Source organism: Chrysemys picta, chromosome 1, assembly GCF_011386835.1.
Source record: "Chrysemys picta bellii isolate R12L10 chromosome 1, ASM1138683v2, whole genome shotgun sequence".
Classification (NCBI taxonomy): domain Eukaryota; kingdom Metazoa; phylum Chordata; order Testudines; family Emydidae; genus Chrysemys; species Chrysemys picta.
In genome coordinates, this window is record NC_088791.1 from 44,725,480 (window position 1) to 44,752,425 (window position 26,946).

The 26,946-nt window shown below is 39.4% G+C and overlaps 1 protein-coding gene across 2 annotated transcripts in view; it reads left to right on the forward strand.

Annotated features, from left to right (window-relative positions):
* FAM3C (FAM3 metabolism regulating signaling molecule C) overlaps positions 1 to 26,696 on the forward strand; it is a 51,561-nt gene extending 24,865 nt beyond the window's left edge. For both annotated transcript variants that reach the window (XM_005305662.5, XM_065556058.1), the window contains exons 4-10: positions 1,350 to 1,379; positions 3,013 to 3,136; positions 17,185 to 17,243; positions 19,211 to 19,261; positions 19,956 to 20,040; positions 23,523 to 23,649; positions 24,833 to 26,696. In XM_005305662.5, coding sequence (XP_005305719.1) covers positions 1,350 to 1,379; positions 3,013 to 3,136; positions 17,185 to 17,243; positions 19,211 to 19,261; positions 19,956 to 20,040; positions 23,523 to 23,649; positions 24,833 to 24,922 — 566 coding nt within the window. In that variant the 3' untranslated portion in view covers positions 24,923 to 26,696. The remainder of the gene's footprint in view (positions 1 to 1,349; positions 1,380 to 3,012; positions 3,137 to 17,184; positions 17,244 to 19,210; positions 19,262 to 19,955; positions 20,041 to 23,522; positions 23,650 to 24,832) is intronic.
* Positions 26,697 to 26,946: the final 250 nt, after the last annotated feature.

A 26,946-nucleotide genomic window follows, 5' to 3' on the forward strand; every position in this document is an offset into this window, starting at 1 on the left:
TACTTATGCTAAACCATAAGGTAAGTAGGGGTAGTCTATTATTTTTTGTCAAGTTCCAAATTTCGTGGTCAAGGTCCAGACTCCAGAAAAAATAATAAAAAAAAAGTAACAATAGTAAGAAAATAAAAAGATTTCAGGGTCTGTTCAAAAGCATCTGATGGTCCGAATTTGGCCTGTGATTTGCCTATTCACTACCCCTGTGCTACCCCACCTCATCTCTCTGGTATAACAAGTGGGCATCCAAGATAAACTGTAGAGGTGCTGCATAGACATTTCAGAATTTACTTATTTTCATTCTTTGTCCTTAGTATTAACATAAAGTGCACATACTGGATGTAGTATACCAACACACATACAGTGGTCAAACTGTGTCAAGTGTGCATGTTGTTTTTCTGATCTCCATATAGATTCATAATTTTAAGGCCAGAAGGGTCTATGTTGATCATCTAGTCCAGTATTTCCCAAACTTGGGACACCGCTTGTGTAGGGAAAGCCCCTGGCGGGCCGGGCTGGTTTGTTTACCTACCGCGTCCGCAGGTCCGGCCGATCGCGGCTCCCACTGGCTGCGGTTCGCTGCTCCAGGCCAATGGGAGCTGCTGGAAGCAGCGTGGGCCGAGGGATATGCGGGCTGCCGCTTCCAGCAGCTCCCATTGGCCTGGAGCAGCGAACCGCAGCCAGTGGGAGCCACGATCGGCCGGACCTGCGGATACGGCAGGTAAACAAACCGGCCCGGCCCGCCAGGGGCTTTCCCTGCACAAGTGGCGTCCCCAGTTTGGGAAACACAGATCTAGTCTGATCTGCACATCGCAGGCCACAGAACTCACCCACCCACTATTGCAATAGACCCGTAACCTCTGGCTGAGTTACTGAACTCCTCAAATCATGGTTTAAAGACTTCAAGTAAATAGAGAATCCACCATTGACCTAACTTTTGGGTAGCTTAAAAACCAGGCTCCAAATTTTGAAAAGTGCCTTCTGATTATGGGAGCCCAGCTTTAGACACCTACACCCTGAATTTTTTTCAGAGGGATTGAGCATCTACAACTCCAGGGACCTCTGGGAGCTCAACATCTCTATTACTAGATCCTCTGTATCTAAAATTGGCCAACCAAAACTTGAAGCACAGAATGTTAGACTGCATTTCAAAATTTGGCCCCTTAATTTGTGTCTTACTGTAAATGTGCTTTATATATTGAATATGGTGGGAGGTATTAAATGGAGTATCATAAACAATCAAGCTTATTTTTATAGATCTGCAAAAGACTAAATTAATGGGATTATAAACTTTTTACTACCAATGAAATATCATTGTAACTAAAGCTTTTTAAAAACTTTCTTCTGTGTTTTAGCTAGGTCAGCATTGGAGACAGCGGCACGCTGTAAGTATTTCATATGCCACAGTTACTACAGTGTGTATTTACTTTTGTCTGTGTATACAATATTGCTGTGACGCTTAAATACTGACTCTCACTTTGATGTAGAAATTGCCACCTGCACATAAAAATGCAATGAGAATAGCTTCAGAAGTAGAAGATTGTTTCACATCTTACCAGAGAATTGCATTTGTTAGATCAGCATATGTCAGAATAGATATTTTAATGGTTTGTGATATTGTACCTAATTAATTTTACTGTTACATGTACAGTATTTAAGACACAGTTCCAGGTGTGTATTGATCAGTATTATCTTTGTGCTCTTTTGGTCAAGTACAAGATAGGGTATGTGGGAATTAAATTTTTACTTATTCCAGGATAGAGACAGATTACACTAACTGGCATTATTTATTTATTTATTAATTGAAGTAAAAATAAGTTTCTTATGACGGATATATGATGCGGCTCTTGAGTATTAATACATTTTGAAGAGGGTTCCCAATAGCCCTTAAAAAGATGATCACACTGTTCCCTGAAAATCTTCTGTCTCAGCTTTTAAGTAGAGCCCTGCACGGATACAAATTTATATCTGCAGATGTGGATATCTGTGGATATAAATTGATATCCGCGGAACCGCAGGACTCTCCCGGGAACCACAGCTGCAAAAGGAACAGAATGTGGGGCTGCTGCTCCCAGAAGCCAGTGGCCCACGTTCGCAGCTCCTCTGGTGCAGCTCTACCACCCCCAGCCCTGTCCTCCGGCATGGCTATACAGACCCCAGACAGGAGACGCAGTCATGCAAACAGCTGTGTGGAAGGGACAGGGGCAAGGCTCGGAGTGGTGTTGCCGGTGCGGGATGCTGGCTCCTGGGAGCGGCAGCCCCATGTTCTGCTCCTTTCGCAGCTGCGGTTTCCTGGAGAGCCCTGCAGTTCTGCAGATACCAATTTATATCCGCATAGGGATCTACTTTTAAGCACTTGATTCAAGATGTCTTTGTTACATTATTTAAGCAAGGAGAAAAGTTGTATTTGTTCATGTGTCACAGGACTGGAATCTGGTAGATGTAAGTTCTGTTTCTGCCTCTGCTGCAAAATTCTGATGTGACTTCAGGCAAGTCATTTAGGGAATGATCCAAAGCCCACAGAAGTTAATGGAGAGATTCCTGTTGACTTTAGTGGGTTTTGGATCAGGTCCATAATTTTTATATATCCGTTTCTCCATTTATAAAAAGGAGATACGCACCTACTTCACAAGTGAGATTAAATGAATGTTTGTGAAGTGCTTTCACCCAGAATTGAGTATACAGACTGAGTTATGCACTGTTGTCACCATGTTGGCCTCAGAATATTAGAGAAACAAGGTTGTTGAGGTAATATCCTTTATTGGACCAACTTCTGTTGGTGAGAGAGACAAGCTTTTGAGCTTACAAACTGCTCTTCTTCAGTTCTAAGCTCTGTGTAAGCTCATAAACTTGTCTGTCTCGCCAACAGAAGTTGGTCCAATAAAGGACGTTACCTCACCCACCTTGTGTCTCTATATAGTTTGAGATAATTTGTGACCTGCCTTCACCTTTTCCTTAATTTGACTAATATTTGTTGATTACTGTCATATCTAAATCATATTTATTTTCTTTCTAAAGCTACAAAACCACCCAGATATAAATGTGGGATTTCAAAAGCTTGTCCTGAAAAGCACTTTGCCTTCAAAATGGCAAGTGGAGCAGCCAACGTAGTTGGACCAAAAATTTGTGTGGAAGATAATGTGTAAGTATTTGCTTATCTGTCAGATTATCTGTACGTATCTTTTAAAAATCTATTTTGGATAATTGCTCAGTCAGAATCTCTTGAATTCAGACTATAATGTATTGATTGTTTTGCTGAAGTAAATAGAACATCTTGTGGTTTACTCTTAGTTTAATATGCAAACAAATATCTGAACTGGTACAAACACACTTTTTTAATGTACTTTTGACACTCACTAGCTGTATGTCGGATTGTACTGTGAAATTGTTATGGTTTGCAAAATACTTTTTTAAACTCCATCAGGCCAATGACAGATAAAATATATTTTTAGCCTTTCTTTAAAAGAGCCCTGCCAGGGTAAAAAGACAGATATTTTAATAATAAAAAGGTAATTAAATTTTGTTGATATCTTAGGTTATTAAACCTAAACATTTTAAAAATCTAATTCACTTTTCACAGTAAATTCACTTAGTCTAATATTATTAATCAAATTAATGAGTTTCACTTTTGTTTGTTTCTAGTAACTTTCACTTTTTATATCCACTAGTATCTTGCTGCAAAGGTTGGGCTGCATGCACTGCAGGGGAATGTTTGAAAAAATGTCTTCTTTGGGGTTATTAAATTGAATAAAAACATAATAGTTTTTTAATGCAGCCCTTTTAAAAATACAAAATCTGTTTTATGCCTGGGCTATTTGTGTTCCTTAAATATTAAGCTAATTGGATTACTTCATCAGTGTGCTAATTTTGTTCCAGACCGTCTCACCTCTTACATCATGATTACCCTTGATTTTACCCCATAGAGTACATGTGACTTTATAGGTTACAGCTTACCAGCTCAGTTTCTGAATAAGTTGCATTGCAAAAGGATTTTTAGTATTGCTACAACTACTAAGAACTTTGTTTACTCTAGTCACAATCAGCATTCGGGTGACGGTTGGCTTTAAATTAGTACAGTTCAGTTGTAGGTTTCTCCCAGTGCACACTGTTCTGGGGCTGCATAATTCCAATATGTCTTATGTCAGACTATGCAGAGTTGTTCCAAAATAACTGGCAGTTTTTCAGTGAACATTCTAACACAATTTATTATACTGCAGATGACAATTTAACTACAAGGTAATTTCAAGTAGAGGACTAGATTCTCATCAGAGTGTACTGTGTTTAAAGAGACTTCCTAAGATTAGAGGCATTTGAGCCAAAGGATTGTCTTTGTCTTCAAGACTGTACCCTGTCATGATCACTTAACTCTAGTAACACTGATCCACTGAGGCTGGAATATACTAAGCTAACATGCTGAAGCATAGACAGATGTTAATATGCTTAACTATGGACAGACGTTCCTTCCTCCCTTCCTTGCACAGCCAGTACTATACCCACCACTGACTCAGCAAGTTGGTTAGACTGCTTAAGATCCAGTTTGGCTAGATTTTTTCACTGCCCTGCCAAACTGGACTTTAAACAAACTGTCAAACTTGGTTAAGTGGCTGGCCAGCCACATTCATTATAGTTCAGTGATATAATTTTCCTTAGAACTTACTCAGCAAACAGGTACTTATGAAATAACAGTTCCAGAACATGAAACTAAATATGGTTGGTATAGCTGGATTCATTAGGAGTTGCCCCCCTCTTTTCTAGCTAGGCAGCAGCCGTAGTACTTTGCCTCTTTCAAATGAGACACAACCCTCTTGAAATCTTTCACTGAGCAGAAGTGTTAACTTCAGTTTCTTGACCAAACTTTAACTTAGATAGTTATATTCAGTCAGCCTGAAAGTCTCATTTAAAATTCCTCGTGCAGTTAAGGAAATTATTCTTTAATTCCCTCCTAAAACCCTGTTATCTAATGCCAGTGAGTGAATACTGCGTTCTGCCTCAGAGGTGCCCTAATTTCCTGGGGGGTGAGTGGTCCCAATATTATTTTATACAGAGTCATATAAAAAGTAGTTTGTAAAGTGCTTGGGATCCATCAAGATGAGAATTGAGATGGTTTGAGTTGTCTTTATTATGTATTTTCAAGCTTAACACAAGGTTATGTTATGTTTGTAAAGAGGGAGTGTAGTCTCATAGCACTGAACTGGGAAGGGCTACTGGGTTGTGTTTCCAATCTTGTCAGTGACTCAATTTGTGACCTTGAGCAATTAATCTAATCCCTCTGTCCCTCAGTCTACCAGTCTGGATGTAATAAAACTTACCAACTTCTCAAGGTGTTTATGAAGCAAAATATTTGCAAAGATTTTTGGAAAACCAGAGATGAAATGCTATATATGTGCATCACATTAGTCGTCTGATTTTTTTTTTTTAATCTCAAATAGTTAAATAAGGAGTAGTATGTGTGTTGATTTGTTTTGGCAAAGCTTCTGCTGAAATAATTGTCAGATTCTTCTCTAGAGCAGGTGATAAAAAGCAAGAGGCACTTCTTAGTAACAAATAATGTAATAGTTATGTTTGTATGATGTACTATTATCCTGCATCATCTGAATAGGATCTTCTGCATCAATTTACTGTACACTTTTGTCAAAAAGTATTATCTCTGCTAACTTCCTATGAGGGTGCCTTTTAATATCTCTTGGTTTTATATACACAATTAAGAATCTACATTTATATATTTATAGAGGTCTTTATTTTTGAATGCAGTGCCTTTGACTTATATTTTAAAAGCCCACATAATATGTTGTCTCGAAGTTTGGATTAGTATTCTAAAACCAAAAAACTGCTGCCCTCTTCTGAGAAATTCAGTATTATATTTGTACATGCTTATGACTGCTGCTGCCACCTGGAGGGTGAGGAGAAAGATCTAGCCACTTTGCAAGAATTCATTTTAGATAATGCAGCTGTTTTATGGTTGCTTTAGATTGCCCTTCATTATCTGTGCTCGGGTGATTATTCAGATCTGTTTGTACAGTAACTCATCGCTTAACATTGTAGTTATGTTCCTGAAAAATGCTACACCTCTACCCCAATATAACTCTGTCCTCGGGAGCCAAAAAATCTTACTGCGTTATAGGTGAAAACGCGTTATATCGAACTTGCTTTGATCGGCCGGAGTGCGCAGCCCTGCCCCCCTCCCCCCCCGGAGCGCTGCTTTACCGCGTTATATCAGAATTCATGTTATATCGGGTCGCGTTATATTGGGGTAGAGGTGTATTTTAAATGAAACGATGTTAAGTGAATCCAGTTTTAAAGAATGAATGTAAATGTGGGGGCAGGGGGAGGTTAGATTAGGTTCTAGGGAAAAAATTTTCGCCAGACAAGTCAGTGTGTGTGTGTGTGTGTGTGTGTGTGTGTGTGTGTGTGTGTGTGTCTCTCTCTATATCTATATCTATATCTATATATATAAATAATTTATATTTATATGTGTGTGTGCACATATACACAGTATAAGTTTTAAACAAACAATTTAATACTGTACACAGCAATGATGATTGTGAAGCTTGGTTGAAGAGATGGAGTCAGAGGGTGGAAGAGGGGATATTTCCAGGGAATGCTTTACTGCTAAATAATGAACTAGCACTCTGGTGAGCCCTCAAGGGTTAACATGTTGTTAATGTAGCCTCACACACTCCAAGGCAGTAGGAATGGAGGGAGGAGACACAGCATGGCAGAGAGGGATCGAGACACACACTGTGTGTGTGTGTGTGTGTGTGTGTGTGTGTGTGTGTGTGTGAGACGCACATTACCCCTTTAAGTACGCTGACCCCATTCTAAGTACACTGCCTTTTTAAGTAGATCAGCAAGTTGAGACAGCAGCTGCTGCCAGAAAGCTTCCTCTGTCCTGAACCCTGTCCTGTTCCTCTCTTCCCCCCCCCCCCCTTGCTCTGTGGAGATAGGGTTCAGGGGAAAGGGGACACCCTGATATTAGCACCCCTCTTTCTTCCGTGGGGGCCCCCCCCATCCCCTCTGCACAGCAAGCAGGAGGCTCCCAGGAGCAGCTCCAAGGCAGAGGGGAGGAGCAGCTCCAAGGCAGTGAGGGGAGGAACAGCTGAACTACCCGGCAATTTATAGATTGCTAGGCAGCTGCTGCACAGGGGGCTGCCGGTCCACCCTAGTTCCAAGCCCCCACCGGCTAGCTCCAACGGGCTGCTCTTCCTGCAAGCAGTGGACAAAGCAGGTGTCTGCCAAACAACGTTATAAGGGAGCATTGCGCAACTTTAAACGAACATGTTCTCTAATTGATCAGCGACCTAACAAGGAAACAAGTTAACTGGAATGACGTTAAGTGAGGAGTTACTGTACAGCAAACATCCAACAGCCAGCTAATAAAGCAAGTCAAATTGAATAGCACTGTTACAAAGGTAAATGAACATTAAACATAAATGAATGCATTTGCTTTACGCTGAGTTCCAAAATCTGTTGACATTTCAGAGTAAATTTCATTAGGAAATTTTCTTTTGAATGGTTGGCGATTTTGGGGGGAAAATACAATTTTCCTGTAGAGCTGGTGCAGTTCAAGATCCATGAAAGTATGAGATGATATGGTTCCAAAACCTTGCATCTCATAATATCAGTACTAGATTGGTCTGAATGATTACTGCAGAATACTGGGCATCTCTTTTTACGTTTGATCCCTGAAGGCAGTTTTGTTCTAGTAAAAAACAATTGTTTGTGTATGTTTTACAAACAAACATTCTACTTCAGTATAATTCCCTAAATAGTTAATCCTCCTTTGTTGAAATTAGTCACTTGTTTTTAATCTGATCAGAGAACAGATTAGGTAATTACTGAAGGAAAGCAGAGACTATTTCTGAGTTACTGCAGTTTTAGCTGTATTCTGGCAAGTGCTAGATACTTCAAGCAACTGCAACAAGAGGTATTGAATACTAATATGGGTGAACTTGAGTGCCTCGTATTAAATCAGGATATTGATATCACAGAAACTTGGTGGAATGAGGATAATCAATGGAATATGATCTTACCAGGGTACAAAATATATTGGAAGGACAGAATAGTGAGTGCTGGTGGGGGAGTGGCACTTTATGTGGGTAAAAAAAGCGTAGAGTCAAATGAAGTAGAAATCTTAAATGAACCAAAACTGTACCATAGATTCTCTATGGATAGTAATTCCATGCTTGAATAATATATATAGTAGTAGGGATATACTACTGACCACCTGACGATGATGGTGATAGTGACTGTGAAAGGGAGGGAGATTAGAGAGGCTATAAAAATAAATTCAATAATGGGGATTTCAGCTATCCCCATATTGACTAGCTACATGTCACCTCAGGACAGCATGCATAGATCGTTTCTTGACACCTTAAATGACTGTTTCTTGGAGCAGCTGGTCCTGGAACCTACAAGAGGAGAGGAAATTCTTGATTTAGTCCTAAGTGGAGCACAGGATCTGGTCCAAGAGGTGAATATAGCTGAACCGCTTGGTAAAAGTGGCCATACCATAATACAGTTTAACATCGGGGAAGGGGGAGATACCAAAGCAGCCTACCAAGATAGCATTTACTTTCAGAAAGGGGAAGTACACAAAAATGAGGAAGTTAGTTAAACAGAAATTAAAAGGTACATTACCAAAAGTGAATTTCCTGCAAGCTGCATGTAAAGTTTTTAAAGACACCATGATAGAGGTTCAATTTAAATGTATACCCCCAAATAAAAAAAAATAGCAAGAGGACCAAAAAAGTGCCAGGGGGCAATGAGGATAACCTTGGCCTGATCCACTTTCAGCTGTGGCTGGTCACAGGATGACCTGTGAAATGATCGGTATCAGAGGGTAAGCATACAGGAGAGTCGACTGCCAGTTGATGTGAAAGGCAGTCAGGGAGCCCAGATTGAGGACTGCTCGAGAGCAGAACAGACAAAATGTCCTGTTGTCCCTCGTAGTGAACAGGATGCCCCAAGCCACGAAAATGATTTGCAGAACACTGGGCTTCAGGGACCGCTCGTGACATAGGGAAAAATTCCTGCTGAGATGGTCCACGAGATGATTCTGGACTCAGGGCAAGTGATTAGCTATTGAGAGAGACTCTTTGCCTCTTGGCAAAACTCTCTGAAGTGTGCTCCCTCTTGCATCTTCATGTAATACATTACAGTGATGTTGTTGGTAAGTATGTGAACCACTGAACATTTGATGAGGTCTAGGGAAGCGTGACAGGAATTGTATATGGCCTGAACCTTCAGCAGCGTTGGTATGCAGTGAAGCTTTCTACTCGGACCATAGACTTTGAACCTGTAACAACCCCAGATGCTCTCCCCAACTTATCAGGGACGCATCAGTGACAACAGTCATGATTGGGAAAGGCCAGATGAAGGAAAACCTTGACATACGTTCCCCTGAACCGTCCACCAGTGCAAGGAGTCAAGATCAATGAAGGGAGGTGTGGACCAACCTATCCAAGGTGTGGAGGGTTGGATGGTAAACTGTCCCGGGCAATATTTGAAAAGGTTGAAGGCACAACCTTGAAAATTAAACCAACTGCATGCATGTTGACATATGGCCCAAGAGCCTCAGACACATCCAAACTGTCATGGAAGGTTGAGACCTCAGACTGAGACAAAGGCAACAAACTGTCTGGAAACAGTCAGTTGGCAAAAACGTGCTCAAACTTGTAGAGTCTATTAGGGCCCCCAGTGAACTTGATTTTGTGAGTGAAGACCAACGTTAACTTTCCAATGCTTAGAGTGAGAGCCAGATGGTTGAGTAAACGCAACGTAATGCATACATAAGAAAGGATGACTTCTTTGGCCCTGCTTCTTGGTAGCCAGTCATCCAGGTATGGGAAGACCTGGATTACCTTCTTCGTGAGTTACACTGTCACTATGACCATACATTTGGTAATAACCTGGGGGCAGAAGACAGACCAAGAGGCAGGACCATGTACTGTAAATGACAATTCGCCATGACAAACCAGAGAAATCTTCTGTGGCTAAGGAAAATTGCCACGTGGAAATAAGTGTCTTGAAGGTCCAGAACAGCAAACCAATCATTCTGAGAGAACACAGGGAAGATAGATGACCATTCGGAACCTCGTGTGTCTGATATATTAGGGTTGCAGAGTTGAGAATAGGTTTTACCCCTCCTTTGGATTTGGGAACCAGAAAATACTGGTAGTAAAAATCTTGATCCTGTTATTCCGCAGGAACCTCTTCCACTGCTCCCAAAGCCAGAAGAGACTGGACCTGCTCGAGGAGTAGTGTATCATAAAAGGGGTCCCTAAAAACATAGAGGGTGGGAAGGAGGTGTGGAGAGGAACTGGATAGCATAGCCCAGTCTGACAGTGCTTAGGACCCAACTATTGGTAGTAATTGAGTCCCAAACACTGAGAAAATGAGTGAGGCTGTCCCCGATTGGGGAGGACTGGTAGAAGTCATGACTGGACTACTGTTCCGGACCAATGAGTCAAAATGGGCACATGGTAGCTGGTGGGGGAGGGTGTGTGGACTGGCCTAATCCTGGACCTGGATGCTTCCGCGTCTGGGATCTGAGCCCCTTTCTGGGGTAGTCCTGCTTTCTCGTGGGAGGGAAAGTCTGCCCAAAGAGGTGTTGCAGACAGTACAGTTGCTGCTGCTGCTGTCTGCTATAATAGCACCTCTGATTTGCTGGTGCAGCCCCTGCACAAAGAATATAGGGTAGCCCTAGAATCCTTGAAGGAGTGTAGAGTTTCATCCATTTTGTCTAAAAGAAGCAGGCCATCATCGAAGGGCAAGACCTCTATGTTCTGCTGCATGTCTGGAGCAATTCCAGAACTCTGCAGTCAGGATGACCTTCTCATGGTTACCATCAAGGCCATTACATTGGCCGAAGTGTCTGCACCATCTAGCGTGGACTGTACCACCGTCTTGGCCACCAAGTAGCCTTCTGCGATAAATGCCCAAAACATCCCTGGAGGTTTCAGGCAGCTGGTCTGCAAATTTAGACATGGCTGACTAATTTACAAAATCATACTTGGACAGCAATGCCTCCTAGTTGGCAATCTGCATTTGCAGGTACTGGGTAGATAAATCTATATCTCCTCTTAAGTCCATCCTTTTCGAGTCCTTGTGCTTAGGAGTAGACTTAAACCTGCCTTGCTGAGCCCCTGTTGTTAACTGTGGTTACAACCAGGGAATTAGTGGCTGGGTGAGAGTAAAACCCTCAAATCCCTGCACCACTAAAAAGTAGTGTTTCTCCAATTGCTTTGCAGTAGGTGGCACTGAAGCCAGCATGCTCGAAACACCGTTTGCATGCTCCTGAAGCATGTCTTTGATGGGGAGAGCCACCCTTCCTGGGCCAGATGGCTGCAGAATATCCAGTAACTTGTGGGTATTTTCCTGCAGGAACTCTGCCTGAATACCCAGGAAAGCACCCACATACTGCAAAAGGTCTGGTAGGCCTTGAAGCCCTCAAGTACTGGAGGGGAGGAAGAGCTGGGCATTGCTGAATCATCCAGGGATGAGGAGGAGGCAGTTAACTCTGCAAGGTGCTGGAGCCTACTCCTGAAGTGGTGGACCTGGATTGAACAACTCCAATTAACCTTTGCCTGGCAGAACCTCCAGTAGTTGAGCTTGCAATGGGTTGATGGCCCCCGCCACCAACCTGCCTAATTATCTCACCTTGGAGTGAGGTGAGACCTCTGTGACTGAGGAATGTTCCACTGATTCCATGGAGACCACTGGGCATAGGGGTAGGGCACTAGTGGCGAGGAGACATCAGGCCATGAGCCCATCTCTCTACAGCGAGATGATTGCCGATCCTGGTACACATGTTGCTCCATATACAGCCTCCAATTGGGTGAGGGAGATCAGGAGGAGGATCTTGACCTGGACACTGAGGAGTCTCGGGATTATAGGAATAAGGATAGAGCCAACCCTGAGGGTGCAGTTTGATTAATCTGTCGCCCAAAACAAAGGAGGGACCAATGATGCAGGTGGAAATGGTACTGCTGGCACCAAGTGCACCTCTGTTGTTTCCAGTGCCGAAGATGATGTCGATTCTCAAGTCAGCGGAGGTGGAGGGCAGAGAGTGTTGCCATGGCAGCATGCTGAAGAGCTTCCGGTGCTGAGGAGGTCCCTTGTGCCGAGCCCAGTGCTGGCATTGCTTCTACAGTCTGCACCATGGGGAATGTCGGGATGCAGTGCCCACAGACCCAAGGGTTCAACAGCCTATCCAGACAGCAGGGCTGTAAAGGTCGTAGCCTGGCCTAAATTCTGGACCAAGGGAGAGCTCAGGACAGAAAGGCAGAACAGAAAGGTCCATTGCTGCCTGATATGCTGCCAGTGTGAAAACAGCAGGTGCCATCACAACCTTTGTCAATACTGGATTCAACGGATGCCCCAGGGCCAGAGCTGGAGTCGATGGTATGGGGTCTCTCATCTCCCTACCTGGGAGCAGGGAGTGATTGGAAGGGCCTGCTTCATGCTGCGTGCCAGCAGTAATGCTGTGCCAATCTATACTCTTTCTGGAGGAGAAGGAAGATTCTCCATGAGGCCTGCAGTGGTCTCGATTGGTATTATGAAACCTTTTCCTTGGTGCACTAGACAGAGAGTGACTTCTCTGCCTCTTCGGAGAGGTGCCAGCTCCAAAGTGCGAAACATCAGCCCTCTCTGAACCTGAGGGTGACCTCCGATCCCACACAGACCTCCGTGCCAATGCAGGCCACATGGCCTGTTTGAGAAGCTGCTGCTGTAAGTGAATATCCCTTGCCATCTTATTGTGTTTTGTAAACTATTTGCAAATAAACACGACTCCTTGACACAGGCTTCACCTAAGCAAAGCAACGCCTAGGGTTGTTGGGGATTGTTCCCTCACACAACAGACAATGTTTGAATCCTGGTGAGAGTATCATCAGGGAAAAACTAACTAAGCATAACTAACTACAATATATACAACTAGAATAAGTCACTAAAAGAGAGAGATTAATTGTGAGGTTAAAAACCACACAAGAGCTCTGACTTTGGTCACAGGCTGTAAGAAGTAACTGAGGGGAGTCATGATGGTGCCACCTCATCTAGCCAGGGGAGGGGCTATGGCCACGAGGTGCAATCACCATCCTTCTGCGGTTACTGGTAGGCAAGATTCTCTGGCTCTGGTGTGCTGGGCACATGCATGTGGAATATATGGCTCCATCTACTTGAAGAAGAATTGAACTTGGGAAATCCGGTGTATTTCCCTTACAGTACAGAGTGCTGTAATTTCAGTCTTTGTGGTTTTATGGACAAACTGATCACTCAAACATTGCATTCTCTTGATGTTACCTATTTGTGAAGAAATCTATAGCCAAATTAAAGGGAAATTCTTCTAACTTTTTTGTGTTGAATGGAAAATTAAACATTCACAAAACTTTGACTACACAGAGAATTTAGTATGACTCAAGTAATGTCCTTAGAACTTTACTGTCCTTTCATTCACATTTGTACAGGTATTTTCATGTGTCATATGTTTCAATTGCATTAATGGAAAAATATGGAAGCCCTCCAGTGGCCAAAATACCTCTGGTATCCCCTGCGAGTTAACCAGAGCCTAACTTTGTAGTCTAGCAGAAAATTGCTTGCCTTATATTTTAAAGGTTATTGAGTTTAAATCCTGTTGTGGGTTGTATTTTTACTCAAAATTCCTGGCAGACTATATAACTCAGGGAACTAGTAGAGGAATATGGAACCTTTCATCTCTAATTACTGGTTCAGATACAGTCACAGTGACAAAGTTACTATCGACTGATAGCTGTTCCATGCCCAATCTGAAATGAGCTGGTGTTTACCAAAACTGGCGCTAAGTAATGCAGTCTCAGCAGAGGTGGATTACATCATAGATTGAAGGACTTTTTTAATAGGTGGTATTTTGACATCAGTGTGGGGGAACAATAGTGGGCCATTGTGTTGAAGCTCATGTTGCTGCTGTTGTGTCTGCATGGATACTGCCCTTCAGAAGCAAATTCTCCAATGGGGTTTGTGGAATTGGACTGAAAATAACTGACCAGAGAAGTAAACTGATTAAAATTGAAAGCATATCACACAAACCTGCGCCTTAAGAAGTGAGCACAAACTGAGGTCCCAATTCAGGAGAGCACTAGATTCAGGCTAGCATGTAACCACATCCTAAAGTCTCACTGTGAAGTCAATGGGACTTGAGCAGATGCCTAAATTTAGACACATGCCTAAGTGCTTTCTGGCATCAGAGCCGAAGAGTAGCTGTGGCACCTTATTTGTGCAGCCTTCTCGAATCCCACCTCATGGTCCTCTCATTTGTTTTCACCCTCATTTGTGTTTCTTTGTAACTTGTTAGCTGTTTATTACAGGGACCTTATCTGTCTGTCTTTGAACTGCCCAACATATCTTTGGGTGCAGTGAAATAACTTTTTATCATAGATTGCTGCCATTGTATAGGTGTGTAACTGCACTCTGAGTACTGAAACTTTTTACACATCTCATTTATTTTTATTATTTTGCTTTTTTAACCTTTTTTGCATTTTTCATGTGACCAATGAAAACAGGACTAGTTGCTTTCACTTTCTCATTTCCTAATTAATTGGAATTGGAAACATTTCTATTGGTTGTATATTTATAAAAAAACATAACATTTGGGCCAAATTTGACTTGACCGTATCCCTTCAGAAAATAATTATTAATGTTGCGAATGGATCTTTAAAACTACTGTTAATTTAATCATCCAAAATTCGGTGTATTTAATAACATGATCTAAAGTACTGTGTTTTTCATGAAATTTTGAATACATGCATACCTTGTTATGAACTATCATCAGTGTATTTTGCTTGAATGTTACTGTAGCCCTTTTAAGTTTTAATTTCTGCATATCTTTCTGTAGTATTACTGGAAGAATATAGAGTCCTTATATTGGTCAAATTTAAGTGTTTAAATCTTTATCTGAACAGAGACTGTATCCTAGTTACTAGGACCTAGTACATAAGTGCCTGCCTTTTACTTCAAATTTATTGAGATGAAATCTTATTAAAACTTCCATAAACATTTTGTATCCTTAGGGTCAATTCTTACCACTTCTTAAAACAAATAAACTTGCCAAAAATGTACTTAATGTTTGTTTAAATTATCAAGAAATAAAATTAACAGTCCAGCCGTATAAACATGGTTAATCTATTAAAAACAGCCATAATAGAAGAAGTCAGCTGACTAAGTTAAACAGGGAACAATTAAGGATGACTCCGTTCCCTAGCCTCAATTCAGAGCTTCCATAAAAGCATAATCATAGATTCCGAGGCCAGAAAGGACCATTGTGATCATCTAGTCTGAATTCTTGTAAAACATAGGTCATAAAACTTCCCCAGAATAATTCCCAGAGCATATCTTTTCGAAAAACATCCAATTTTGATTTAAAAATGGTCAGTGATGGAGAATCCACCAAGATCCTTGGTAAATTGTTACAATTATATTAATTACTCACTGTTAAAAATGTATGCCTTATTTCCAATCTGAATTTGTCTAGCTTCAACTTTCAGCCATTTGATTATTGCACCTTTCTCCGCTAGATTGAAGTGTCCATTATTAAATATTTGTTTCCCCATGTGGGTACTTAGAGACTGTAATCAAGTCACCCCTTCACGTTTCTTTGTTAAGCTAAGTAGATTAAGCCCTTTAAGTCTATCACCATAATGCATAATTCTTTAATCATTCGTATGACTCTTCTCTGAACCCTCTCCTATTTAATTTCATCCTTATTGAATTGTGGGCACTAGAACTGGACACAGTATTCCAGCAGCAGTCGCACCATTGCCAAATGCAAAAGTAAAATAGCCTCTCCATTCCTGTTCAAATTCCCCTGTTTATGCATCTGAAGATCTCATTAGCTCTTTTGGCCACAGTGTCACACTTGGGAGTTTGTGTTTAGCTGATTATCCACCACCACCACCTCCAAATCTTTCAGAGTCACTGCTTCCCAGGGTAGAGTCCCCCATCCTGTAAGTATGGCCTACATTCTTTGTTCCCAGATGTATACGTTTACATCTAGCCATGTTAAAACACATATTGTTTGCTTGCTTCCAGTTTACCAAGTGATCTAGATCACTCTGAATCTTGTCATTTTTTTACCACTCCCCTAATTTTTGATCATCTGCAGACTTTATCAGCGATGACTTTTTCTTCCAGGTCATTGATACAAATGTTAAATAGTATAGGGCCAAGAACCAGTCCTTACAGGACCCCATGGGAAACAGATTTCAAAATGTAACTGTAAATGGGGAATCATCACCACGTGGATCTATCAGCTACTTTTGAATCAATTTAATGTGTCTCATCTTAATTTTATATTTTAGTTTTTTAATCAGTGTTGTGTGGTACCAAGTCAAAAGTTTAAGTGTATTATATCCACACCACTATCTTTTATCAACCAAAATTGTAATCTCATCAAACAAAAATATCAAGTTAGTTTGACAAGATCTGTTTTCCATAAACCCATATTGATTTGCATTAATTACATTACCTTCCTTTACTTCATCATTAATGGAGTCCCATATCAGCCCGAGGTCATTATCTTGCCTGGGGTCAATGTCAGTCTGACAGGCCTATAATTACCTGGGTCATCCCATTTAACCCTTTTAAAAATTGGCACAACATTAGCTTTCTTCCAGCCTTCTAGAACTTTCCCAGTGCTCCAAGACTAATTGAAAGGAAACATTAATGTCCAGCAAGCTCCTCAACCAGCTCTTCTAAAATTCTTCTATGCAAGTTAACTGGACCTGCTCATTTTAAAAATGTATGACTAATATAGCTTCTGTTTAACAACCTGAAGAGACATGAGTGGAATGGAAAGTGTGTTATCACAATATAATGAGACTACATCATCTGTTTTTTTTCCCCTCCAAATACAGAATTTAAACTTCCGCCTCTTCTGTGTTGTTGATCATTCTACCATTTCCATCTACTAATGGACTAACACAGTTATCAGGATTCTTTTTGTTTCTGATATATTTTTTAAAACTCCTTATTATCCTTAACTCTGATCATAAGTTTCTTCTTGTGTCCCTTGATTTCCCTTACCAATTTTCCTTACAGTTCCTAACTCCTGATTTATATTCATTACCACCAACTTTTAAGTCTTGCCTTTTTAAAAATATGAAATGCTTGTATTAGAAGTTTGTCATAATTCAGATGTAAACTTTTTTTATTTTGTTTCAGTTTAATGAGTGGTGTAAAGAATAATGTTGGCAGAGGAATAAATATAGCTTTGATAAATGGTAAGTCATATTTTAAATGTGCAAAGTATTTTCATTCAAAGACCATTTTTCAAATCGTCCTTAAAGCATTTAGAAAGGGTGGGACAAAGACAGCCAGGAGGCAAAGAGAGAGAGAGAAGAAAAAGTGAGGGAGGGAAGTCATAGGAATGAAATCCTCAGATTTATATTGAAAGTAATGTTGCAAAAATCTCTTAATTATAATTACTTTTTGATAGTTTAGAAATGCAGTGTGGAAAGCTTCAAATTGTAGTTCAATTCTTCTCTAAAAATTTTACTCTAAAATGGGTTCACAGGCTCCATGTTCATTTTATCTCAATGATTATCAGCTAATATATATTCTGTTTACATGTAAAATGGAAAAAGTGCCATGCCTCCAAAGTCAAATGGTGCTCTTTATTTTTTAATGTGCCACCACCAGTAGTAAAGATTCTGTGAGCCAAATTCTTCTTACACTTGTTTTCAGTGGAGCTTAGTTAAAAGTTCCATTGATAATGCCAGAATAGAATCAGTCATTCTTTCATAGCTAAGTTTCATGCCATGATTCCACAGCCACAGAGCTTCCCACCAAATGTTACTTGTTACAGGATTATGTTCTAGAATTTAAGCTTTCATTAAAAAACAGAAACATTCTGCACATATGATTGTGAAGGGGGGAAAAGCTTGAAAAATGTATATGTTCTGATTGACACTCGCACACATAGTTTCAGTAGTAAAGATGACCATTTAAGTGTCAAAGTCAACTTTGTCAGCTATTTCACTGATGATTTTAGCAGAAATATCCAGCTAATGTGCTTATGCCTCAATCTTGGGGGGGAGGGATAGCTCAGTGGTTTGAGCATTGGCCTGCTAAACCCAGGGTTGTGAGTTCAATCCTTGAGGGGGCCACTTGGGGATCTGGGGCAAAATCAGTACTTGGTCCTGCTAGTGAAGGCAGGGGGCTGGACTCGATGACCTTTCAAGGTCCCTTCCAGTTCTAGGAGATGGGATATCTCCATTAATTTAATGTAATTTAATCTTAAACTGTCTCCATCTGACCAGTTAGGTAGGGAGCAGCTGAACTGCCCTGCTATCTTCTACAATGCAGTTATGATGTAGATTTTTGTATTTTCAGTGCATATCAAAAACTGACTGTGGAACAGCATAAAATAAACTCAGATCAAAATGAATATAAGGCTACTCTACTGGTTGTAGTATTCATTTTCGTATCTAATTCATTAAAATCCTCAATGTTTTTAATTTAAATGAAGCTGCCATGGAATTTCTAGTCAGCTCCAAAAATTGCCCTGTTTTCCACACACTCATTGCTACTAGGGATAAAAAGTAGTAAAAGCTAAAAAAAAAAATGTATTAAATAGATACAGGAAGCAGGTCTGAGTACGAATGTGCCATTTTTTTACTGTTCTTTAAAATTGAAAAAACCACTCATCTTTCTACTGCTGCATGAGTAGCTCTGTCACTAAGGGTACATCTACACTACAGCGGGGAGTCGATTTAAGAAACGCAAATTCAGCTACGTGAATAGCGTAGCTGAATTCGACGTATTGCAGCCGACTTACCCCGTTGTGAGGACGGCGGCAAAATCGACTTCTGCCGCTTTTTGTCGGCGGCGCTTACTACCACCTCCGCTGGTGGAGTTAGAGCGCCGATTCGGGGATCGATTGTCGCGTCCCGACGGGACGCGACAAATCGATCCCCGAGAGGTCGATTTCTACCCGCCGATTCAGGCGGGTAGTATAGACCAGACCTAAGATGGCAGTGCTCTTCTTTGTCTTGTGCATAGTAGTACAGTAACAGGCAGTCAAGGTGCTGTTTTCATGGAAGAGAACATGCCAGCTGAAAATTAGTATGGTATTTTTTTGCAGGCTCTCAAATCTATAAGGTCACCTGTAATTGGTTGTTATGAAATGTTGAATATATTCTTAAAAGAACTTTGGATAGAAACACACAATGTAAGCTTTTTTTTCTAGGCAAAACAGGAGAAGCATTGGACACCAAGTTCTTCGACATGTGGGGAGGAGGTAAGTGTTCGTGAATTGTTTCTTGTAGAAAAATAACTTTGAATGGCAAAAATATATCGCTTCTGATTACATTTTAAATGTTTGAATTGAGCAGTTATGTAGTCATTTCATATACACTACTAGAGTCATGAGGAGAGGACAGGTAAATAGAAGCACAAATATCTTCTGTTATCTATACACATGCACATAAAGGCATTTGCCCTCCTGACTAATGATCCCCCTAATGGCAGTTCTGACAGCATACTCAAGAAGCCATCGTGTGCCAAAATAGCATGTAAACTGTACTAGTAAGAGTTATTGTAGTGCTAATAAATCGGTCTCTTAAATGACTAACACACAGCTCTTGTGTTATATAATTTTGGCTTCTTTTTTTTTCCCCACTGGACTAATTTGGTATTGAGTACTTTCCCAATTTGGGCTACCATAGCTTCAGTTTATTGCCACCATTTTGAATTTAAATGGAAACAAACATCAGTTTCACCTATTCTGTGTAATAAAATACCTGCAGCTATAAAATTAAGGTATAGTTTCTCTGATGCTTTAGTCATCTTTCCCCCACTTAATTTCCATGTATAAACTATGTATAAGGGATATCTCAATGTTGAATTAGTACTGCAGAAGGAATAGTGTCTTGTCTAGATTTGGTATGGTAATTGTATTATGCGGTAATTTTGTGTATTCTATCTCTGTTCAGATGTGGCACCATTTATTGACTTCCTAAAGTCCATTCAAGATGGAACTGTAGTGTTAATGGGAACCTATGATGATGGTGCAACCAAGTATGTATTGACCAAATATAGTAAATTTTGCATATCCTGCATTTTTAAATACTTAACATATATGTATGTGTACTGAAAAAAACCTAAACTGTTCCTAAAACATGTTTGAAGAAATTTTGCTTCTGGGAAAATAGCATTGACACTATCCTTTATGGGAAAGTTTCTTAATTTTTATGATCTTGTAACCTGAAGTGTGAATACTCCAGGCTAAGCAGTAATAAAGCATACAGTAGAACCTCAGAGTTACAAACATCTTGGAAATGGAGGTTGTTCGTAATTCTGAAATGTTCATAACTCTGAACAAAACTTTACGGTTGTTCTTTCAAAAGTTTACAACGGAACATTGACTTCATAGAGGTTTGAACCATGGCTGTGCAGAAGAAAAATGCTGCTTTCCCTTTATTTTTTTAGTAGTTTACATTTAACACAGTACTGTGCTGTATTGTGTGTGTGTCTCTATTGCTGCCTGATTGCGTACTTCTGGTTCCAAATGAGGTATGTGGTTGACTGGTCCATTCATAACTCTAGTGTTCGTAACTCTGAGGTTCTACTGTATTTAGTATGCTACATATAGAACAGGAGTACTTGTGGCACCTTAAAGACTAACAAATTTATTTGAGCATAAGCTTTCGTGGGCTACAGCCCACTTCTTCGGATGCATAGAATGGAACATATATTGAGGAGATATATATATACACACACACACATACAGAGAGCATGAAAAGGTGGGAGTTGTCACCAGTTGGCCTCTCAGAGTTGGTAAAACAACTCCCACCTTTTCATGCTGTGTGTGTGTATATATATCTCCTCAATATATGTTCCATTCTATGCATCCGAAGAAGTGGGCTGTAGCCCACAAAAGCTTATGCTCAAATAAATTTGTTAGTCTCTAAGGTGCCACAAGTACTCCTGTTCATTTTGCGGATACAGACTAACACGGCGGCTACTCCGAAACCTATGCTACATATGTAGCAGTTATGATTATAAAGCCTTTTAGGTTAAAAGGAGCAATGAATTGGGTATCAAAGGGCTTTTTGCTGTGAAAGTGTCCCATGCACAACTTTGACATCTAAATAACTACATATGTAATGTAACGGGGTAGCCGTGTTAGTCTATATTCACAAAAACAACAAGGAGTCCGGTGGCACATTAAAGACTAACAGATTTATTTGGGCATAAGCTTTTGTGGGTAAAAAAACCTAACTTCTTCAAATACAGATATGTAGTGTCTGTCTGTTTTGCCATTACCATATCAATAGATTGTGCAAGTTTTTTTTGTTATAAAGTTAATATGAAATCAAAACTCGTTAGGTCCATGGTCTGTGCATACATTACAGGTGCAGTTGGTTCAGTTTTCCATATATGAATATACATGTATCTCAGGTTTCATCTCCTCGTTCTCAAGCTCAGGCCCTAAATGTTGTTTAAACCAACACAAGCAAATAAGTCAAGAGTCAAGGTTGTCATCATGACTATTAGTTGATTCCCTTTTGCCTAAGTATTGTAATTGCCAGTGTATGTGACTGAGGTGGTGGCATTTGCACTATATTAGTAAGCTACAATAGGTTATGCTTTAGTAAACTCTTGGTCTACACAAGGAGATGATGTGAGGCAAACTGTCAAACCACCGAAGTGTTCACCAACAGCAAACTAATGCAGACTCGGATGTGTCTTATTGCTATTAGGTTATAGGTTATCTATTATTTCCATTTTTAAAACTAAATAGCCATTACAAATAATTTTGGGGAGTTTTATGCAACCTATCCTTCAACTATGAAAAATAATTCCTTGTGGAAGAATATGAGAACAAACAAAGTTATGAGCAACTTTTTCCTAATTAGGAAATAAATTAAATATTCAAAACATTTTTTGTAAATATTTTTCAAGTTCTGTTAATCCATCCCCCTCCAGCCCAGCTGTTCTTTCAGTAGCAGATTGTGGCACAATAGCCACTTTCTATGGTAAAGCCTAGATTTATAATATTGAACTGTTCCCAAATTAGGTTGTACAATAGAGTGGATTAAAAGTGGCTGCCTATTTCAAACTACTAGTGCTGGGGAAAGAAGACAATTAAAAATTATCACTTCTCTCCTCCAACATCTCCTTCTGCTTCTCCACCACACCGGACGGTGTCTCTTCCACCATCCCCTCCCCTTTTGACAAGCTGTTACCTGTTTTTTCCCTTCAAGATGGATGCAGAGATTTCTTTTGTTTTGTTTCAGTAATCATATCCCAGCTGTGTACTTGCGAGAGCTGGTATCTAAGCGTGACAACAGCAAAAAAAAAAAAAAAAAAAACAACAGTTCAATAGGAATGTGGGTTTGGGCGGTCCATGTCAATAGCCAGACTCTAATGTTCACTAGTAACTTCATATGAATAACAAAAACCTCATCAATATTGCATCCCGGTAATAGTAAATGCAAACAATTTCAACAAAAGCTGTGCCTTATCTGTGTAGAGCTGCATTAGTGGGATGTAACCATCTAAATATTCTGTACAATCACAGGACAGTAGCCCAAAAATTAACTCAATTTGGTATGCCCAAAGCTCTGGCTTAATGTGATGTATTCTGAGTTCATACCATATGATTGTACCACATTAGTTAGTAGTAATCAAAAATTTTGTGGCGTGCTCAGAAATTGAAAATGAGCCAAATTACTGGCCAAAATATAGTAGCTGGCAGGAGAGAAAAGGGTTGCCTCAAAAAAAAAATGTGGAATAAAATTTATCATTACATCATCGCTTTATCTTCCCTGCTATAACTGGTTTGTTTAGCTCTAGAGCCATAATTGTGGCAAAGGGCAGCATCATTAATTTTAAATTGGGACCTGAGCAAGCATACGTTTCATCTTTCACTTAGTTGTGATCAGACTAAATGACCTGCTTATGACATCAAAACATTCAAAAATATAAAATCAAAACCTAGAGAAAAGCATACAAAAGATGAATAATTCATGTGGTTGATTGTAATCTACAGTCTATCAGGCCTACCTTGGAAAGGCTGATTAATATCTTCTTATGGCCTGAGTGAGTGATACTATTCCAAAAATTGTTCTCTATAGATATGGGCTGAGCAGGTGGTGATCAGATCCTGATCCAGATTTAGGCCCTAATCCTATGAAAGCTTTCACGTGTGCTTAATTTTGAGCACGAGTAGTCCCACTGAACTCAATGGAAGTACTAACATTCTTTAAGTTAAGCATGTGCATAGATCCTTGTGGGATTGGAGGCCTTGGTTTTTGCAGGTTTGGATCCGCATGCTGGCCATGTGAGATTTTGGCATCAAATGGTAGAAATCTCATTCCATCAATTGGCCTCATAAAGAGATGCATTCCCAATTCTAATTGTAACACTAGCCCAAATACCAACTAACTGGAAATTGTATTGTGTGAATTAGAAGCTGAATGGTGAACTGAGCAATAAAGGATCTAGCTACATGGATTCTATTTTTCACATTTAACACACTTTGCATTTTGTTCAAGGCTTAATGAGGAGGCACGGAAACTGATTGCTGAACTGGGAAGCACGTCTATTACGAATCTTGGTTTTAGAGACAACTGGGTCTTTTGTGGTGGAAAAGGAATTAAGACTAAAAGTCCATTTGAACAGGTTTGTTTCTAATATTACTTTTCAGAGTGTGACAAGTCAATTTGTACTAACCGAGGCTCAGCCTATTATATGAACATCAATCATTGTCTCAAACATATCACAATAGATAGTATTTAAGTTCCACAAATAATTCTTTGAATATTTAACTTATTTTAAATATACAAAAGGATTCTGTGATATGCACCTTAGAAAAATGATACATAGATCTACATTAAAACTGATTAATTAAAACTCTGTAACATGAGTTTTTTTACTTAAAAAAAATAAATAGGTAGCTATAATATGGTCATGTAGGCCAGTTCAAAAATGGGTGTTTGAAATTAAAAATTTAGGCACCTAATAAGTAGTCTAATTTTCAAAAATGCCAATCACCCAACAGATCCCAATTATTTCAAGTTGCTTTTGAAAATAGAACACTTATTTCAGTGCCTACAGATAGTCTAAGGCAGGGGTTCTCACAACAAATTTTTTGGTGGCCTCATAGTGCGGCTACCAACTCTTGCTGATGGCCGCGCTGACAATTTTTCCTAAAATACTAAATTAACTTTAGGAAAAACAAAATAAAATATGCATGTATACATGTCCAAATCGTAATTTATTTATGTAGGGTTTTTTTCAGACTCCAGTAATAAAAATAATTTACACTTGTGTCTATTCTTTACTGGACCTAAACAGACTAGAAACACCAGCTGCCTGCACTTCCAGAGTTTGTCTCTCCAGAGGGGGGCAGGGCCCAACCGCTGCTGGAGGCCCTGGGAGAGGGCCACCGCTTAGTGCCCACCTTCCCCTCTCCCTCCCTCCCCCCTGCAATCACAGCCCAGGAGGCTGTGGCTGCAAGAAAAGACCATGGTGGTCGCATTTGAGAAACTCTGATTTAAGGTGCCTATATTTAGCATCCAGTTTCCAAATTCATGGCTATTAGCAGATATTCTATTATGGTCATTGATTTTGTATGGTTCATGATTTAGGTTATTTGCAATGGGAGTTATAGATAAGGGAAAATAATTTATTTTGTCTCTAGTTCTATCTCAGACCTACAGAGTAGCCTTTGCTAAAGGATGTATATGCATTTCTGGAGGGCATTATTTTTTTTTATTAATCAGTGGTAGCCTAGCAATATTTATAATGGTAACAGGACAAATGGTTTTATTTTTAACAATGGATTCATGTTCTCTCTTTGTAGCATATAAAGAACAACAAGGATACAAACAAATACGAAGGCTGGCCGGAAGTTGTTGAGATGGAAGGCTGTATCCCTCAGAAGCAAGATTAAAACAAAGATTCGAAACAAAGAATGTGAGAGAAAATGCACTTTCTGCTATTATAAGGGAGAGGGCTATGAAGAAGATACTGTGTAATGTAAATATTTTTAAAGCATGCATCCATCTTGTCGGTGTGCACATGAGCATTGACGTTTTGAATATCAGAATTATTTATTGCTAACGCATCTAGAAATTGTTTTGTAAATAGGCCCATAATAAACCAGACAGTGAACCATTTCTAAACAGCGTTCCTCAAAGTGCACCATTTAGTTTGCCTATGGTAAATAATCATGTTAGACCTACTGATTAAGCCATTAAGTACCCAGTAAAGGAATGAACTCATACTGAAGGATATTGTACTGTCCTCTAACAATGTAAATGTTGCTGTGAGTCCGTAACCTTTGTGGTATATGTACATTTTAGTGAGAAATTAAAGAGCTTTAATTTTTTTAGCCTCTGCCTTTTGATGGCAGCATCACTTTTTATTAAAGATCTATTTGGTTATTCTAGTACAAATGCTTTAGAATTTTGTTTTGCAGCCCCCCAAAAACCTAATAATCAACAAAATCCGTGTACTTTATACAAAAGTGTAGATCAGCCACAAGAAGCACAATTAAACAATTTTTTTATTAAAACAAAAGTAAATATATAAATACTTGTACATGATATTTAAAAAAAAAAAAGCTTGAAAAGATTTGTATTTAACATGGAAATAGTGTTTACTTTGTAGAAGATACTTGGCTTAATAACAGTTCTATGACTCGATTATTTTGTTTTTATTATAATTTTTGTACCAGCTGCCTGACCTTCAGGTCTACCTATGGCTGTTCAGCAATACTAACTAGCTGAATGATAGAGCTGTATGATGGAATGCCGTTCTGTTTTAATTCTAGTCCTAGGAGCAAGATTTCCCAGTGAGGAAAGCATGTTAGAAAGTGGGCTGTTTCCTCATAGGAATTTAGTATACATAATTATGCACAGTTTCACTACTACCTGTACTAGTTCTAATGTGAATCAAGATACTCAATCAGTACTTAGGATGGGATGTTACAGAGAGCATCACATTTTAAGATATATATCAATTGGTATCGAAAAATTAGCTAACACTGTATCCCTTTCAGCAATGGATTTTAAAAAACTGGACCAAGTTGAAGTGGCCTTATACCATAGCTCATGTAAGAGTAAATAGAAAACTGAACATTTTCTGTAGAAATTATTTTTTTTAATCACTTATATTTTTAGTAAGGCTGGCATAGAACCTTTTTCTGAATACAAAGTGAGTACAGTGAAACTGACTATCCAGTCATTTACTGTACAGGGACTAGAGCAGAATTCTATTTAATCCCTTGGAGTTCTATTTACACTGTATGTTCTAGTATAAATGGTCAACATCTTTGAGCAGTACCATAAAAAAAAGTCAGGAACTGCAATATGAATCACAAATAGTGCTACTCAGAATGCTATGTAATCAGTATCTTCTGAGACAAACTTAAAACTTAATATACTAAAATCTTTGAAGCAATATAGGGAATGATAACTTTGTTCAGAATAATATCCACCTCTAATAAGAAATGAGTAAGACTGGAATTTGAATTGTTTTCTATGTTTAACTAGCCTGCTATGTAATGTTTTTCCCTCAATGTAGAACAGCAATAAATGCACCTTAAGTGAAACAATTTATTTGTAAAATATCATACAAATTGTTAGTTCTTATTTGAGAGAGATTACATCATACGTGTCAATACCATGTATATTTTTTCATCAAATAAAGTAAAAATCCCCTCAGTTCTATAAACTGGAAACTAACTTTATTTCACAATGTGAGATTAATCAAGACAATGAATGTATAAGCTTTAGTGTTTAGGTAATGATAAAATACATTTGTTTGTACTGTGAATATTCCATTTGAAAGAATTTTGAACATACAGTACTTAAGGGTTTGTATAGCTATATTAAAAAAAAATCCAGTTTGTATATGAATAATCTCTCTAGGCTATTGTCTTACTAGCCTCTATTCTGATACGAGTGCCAACAA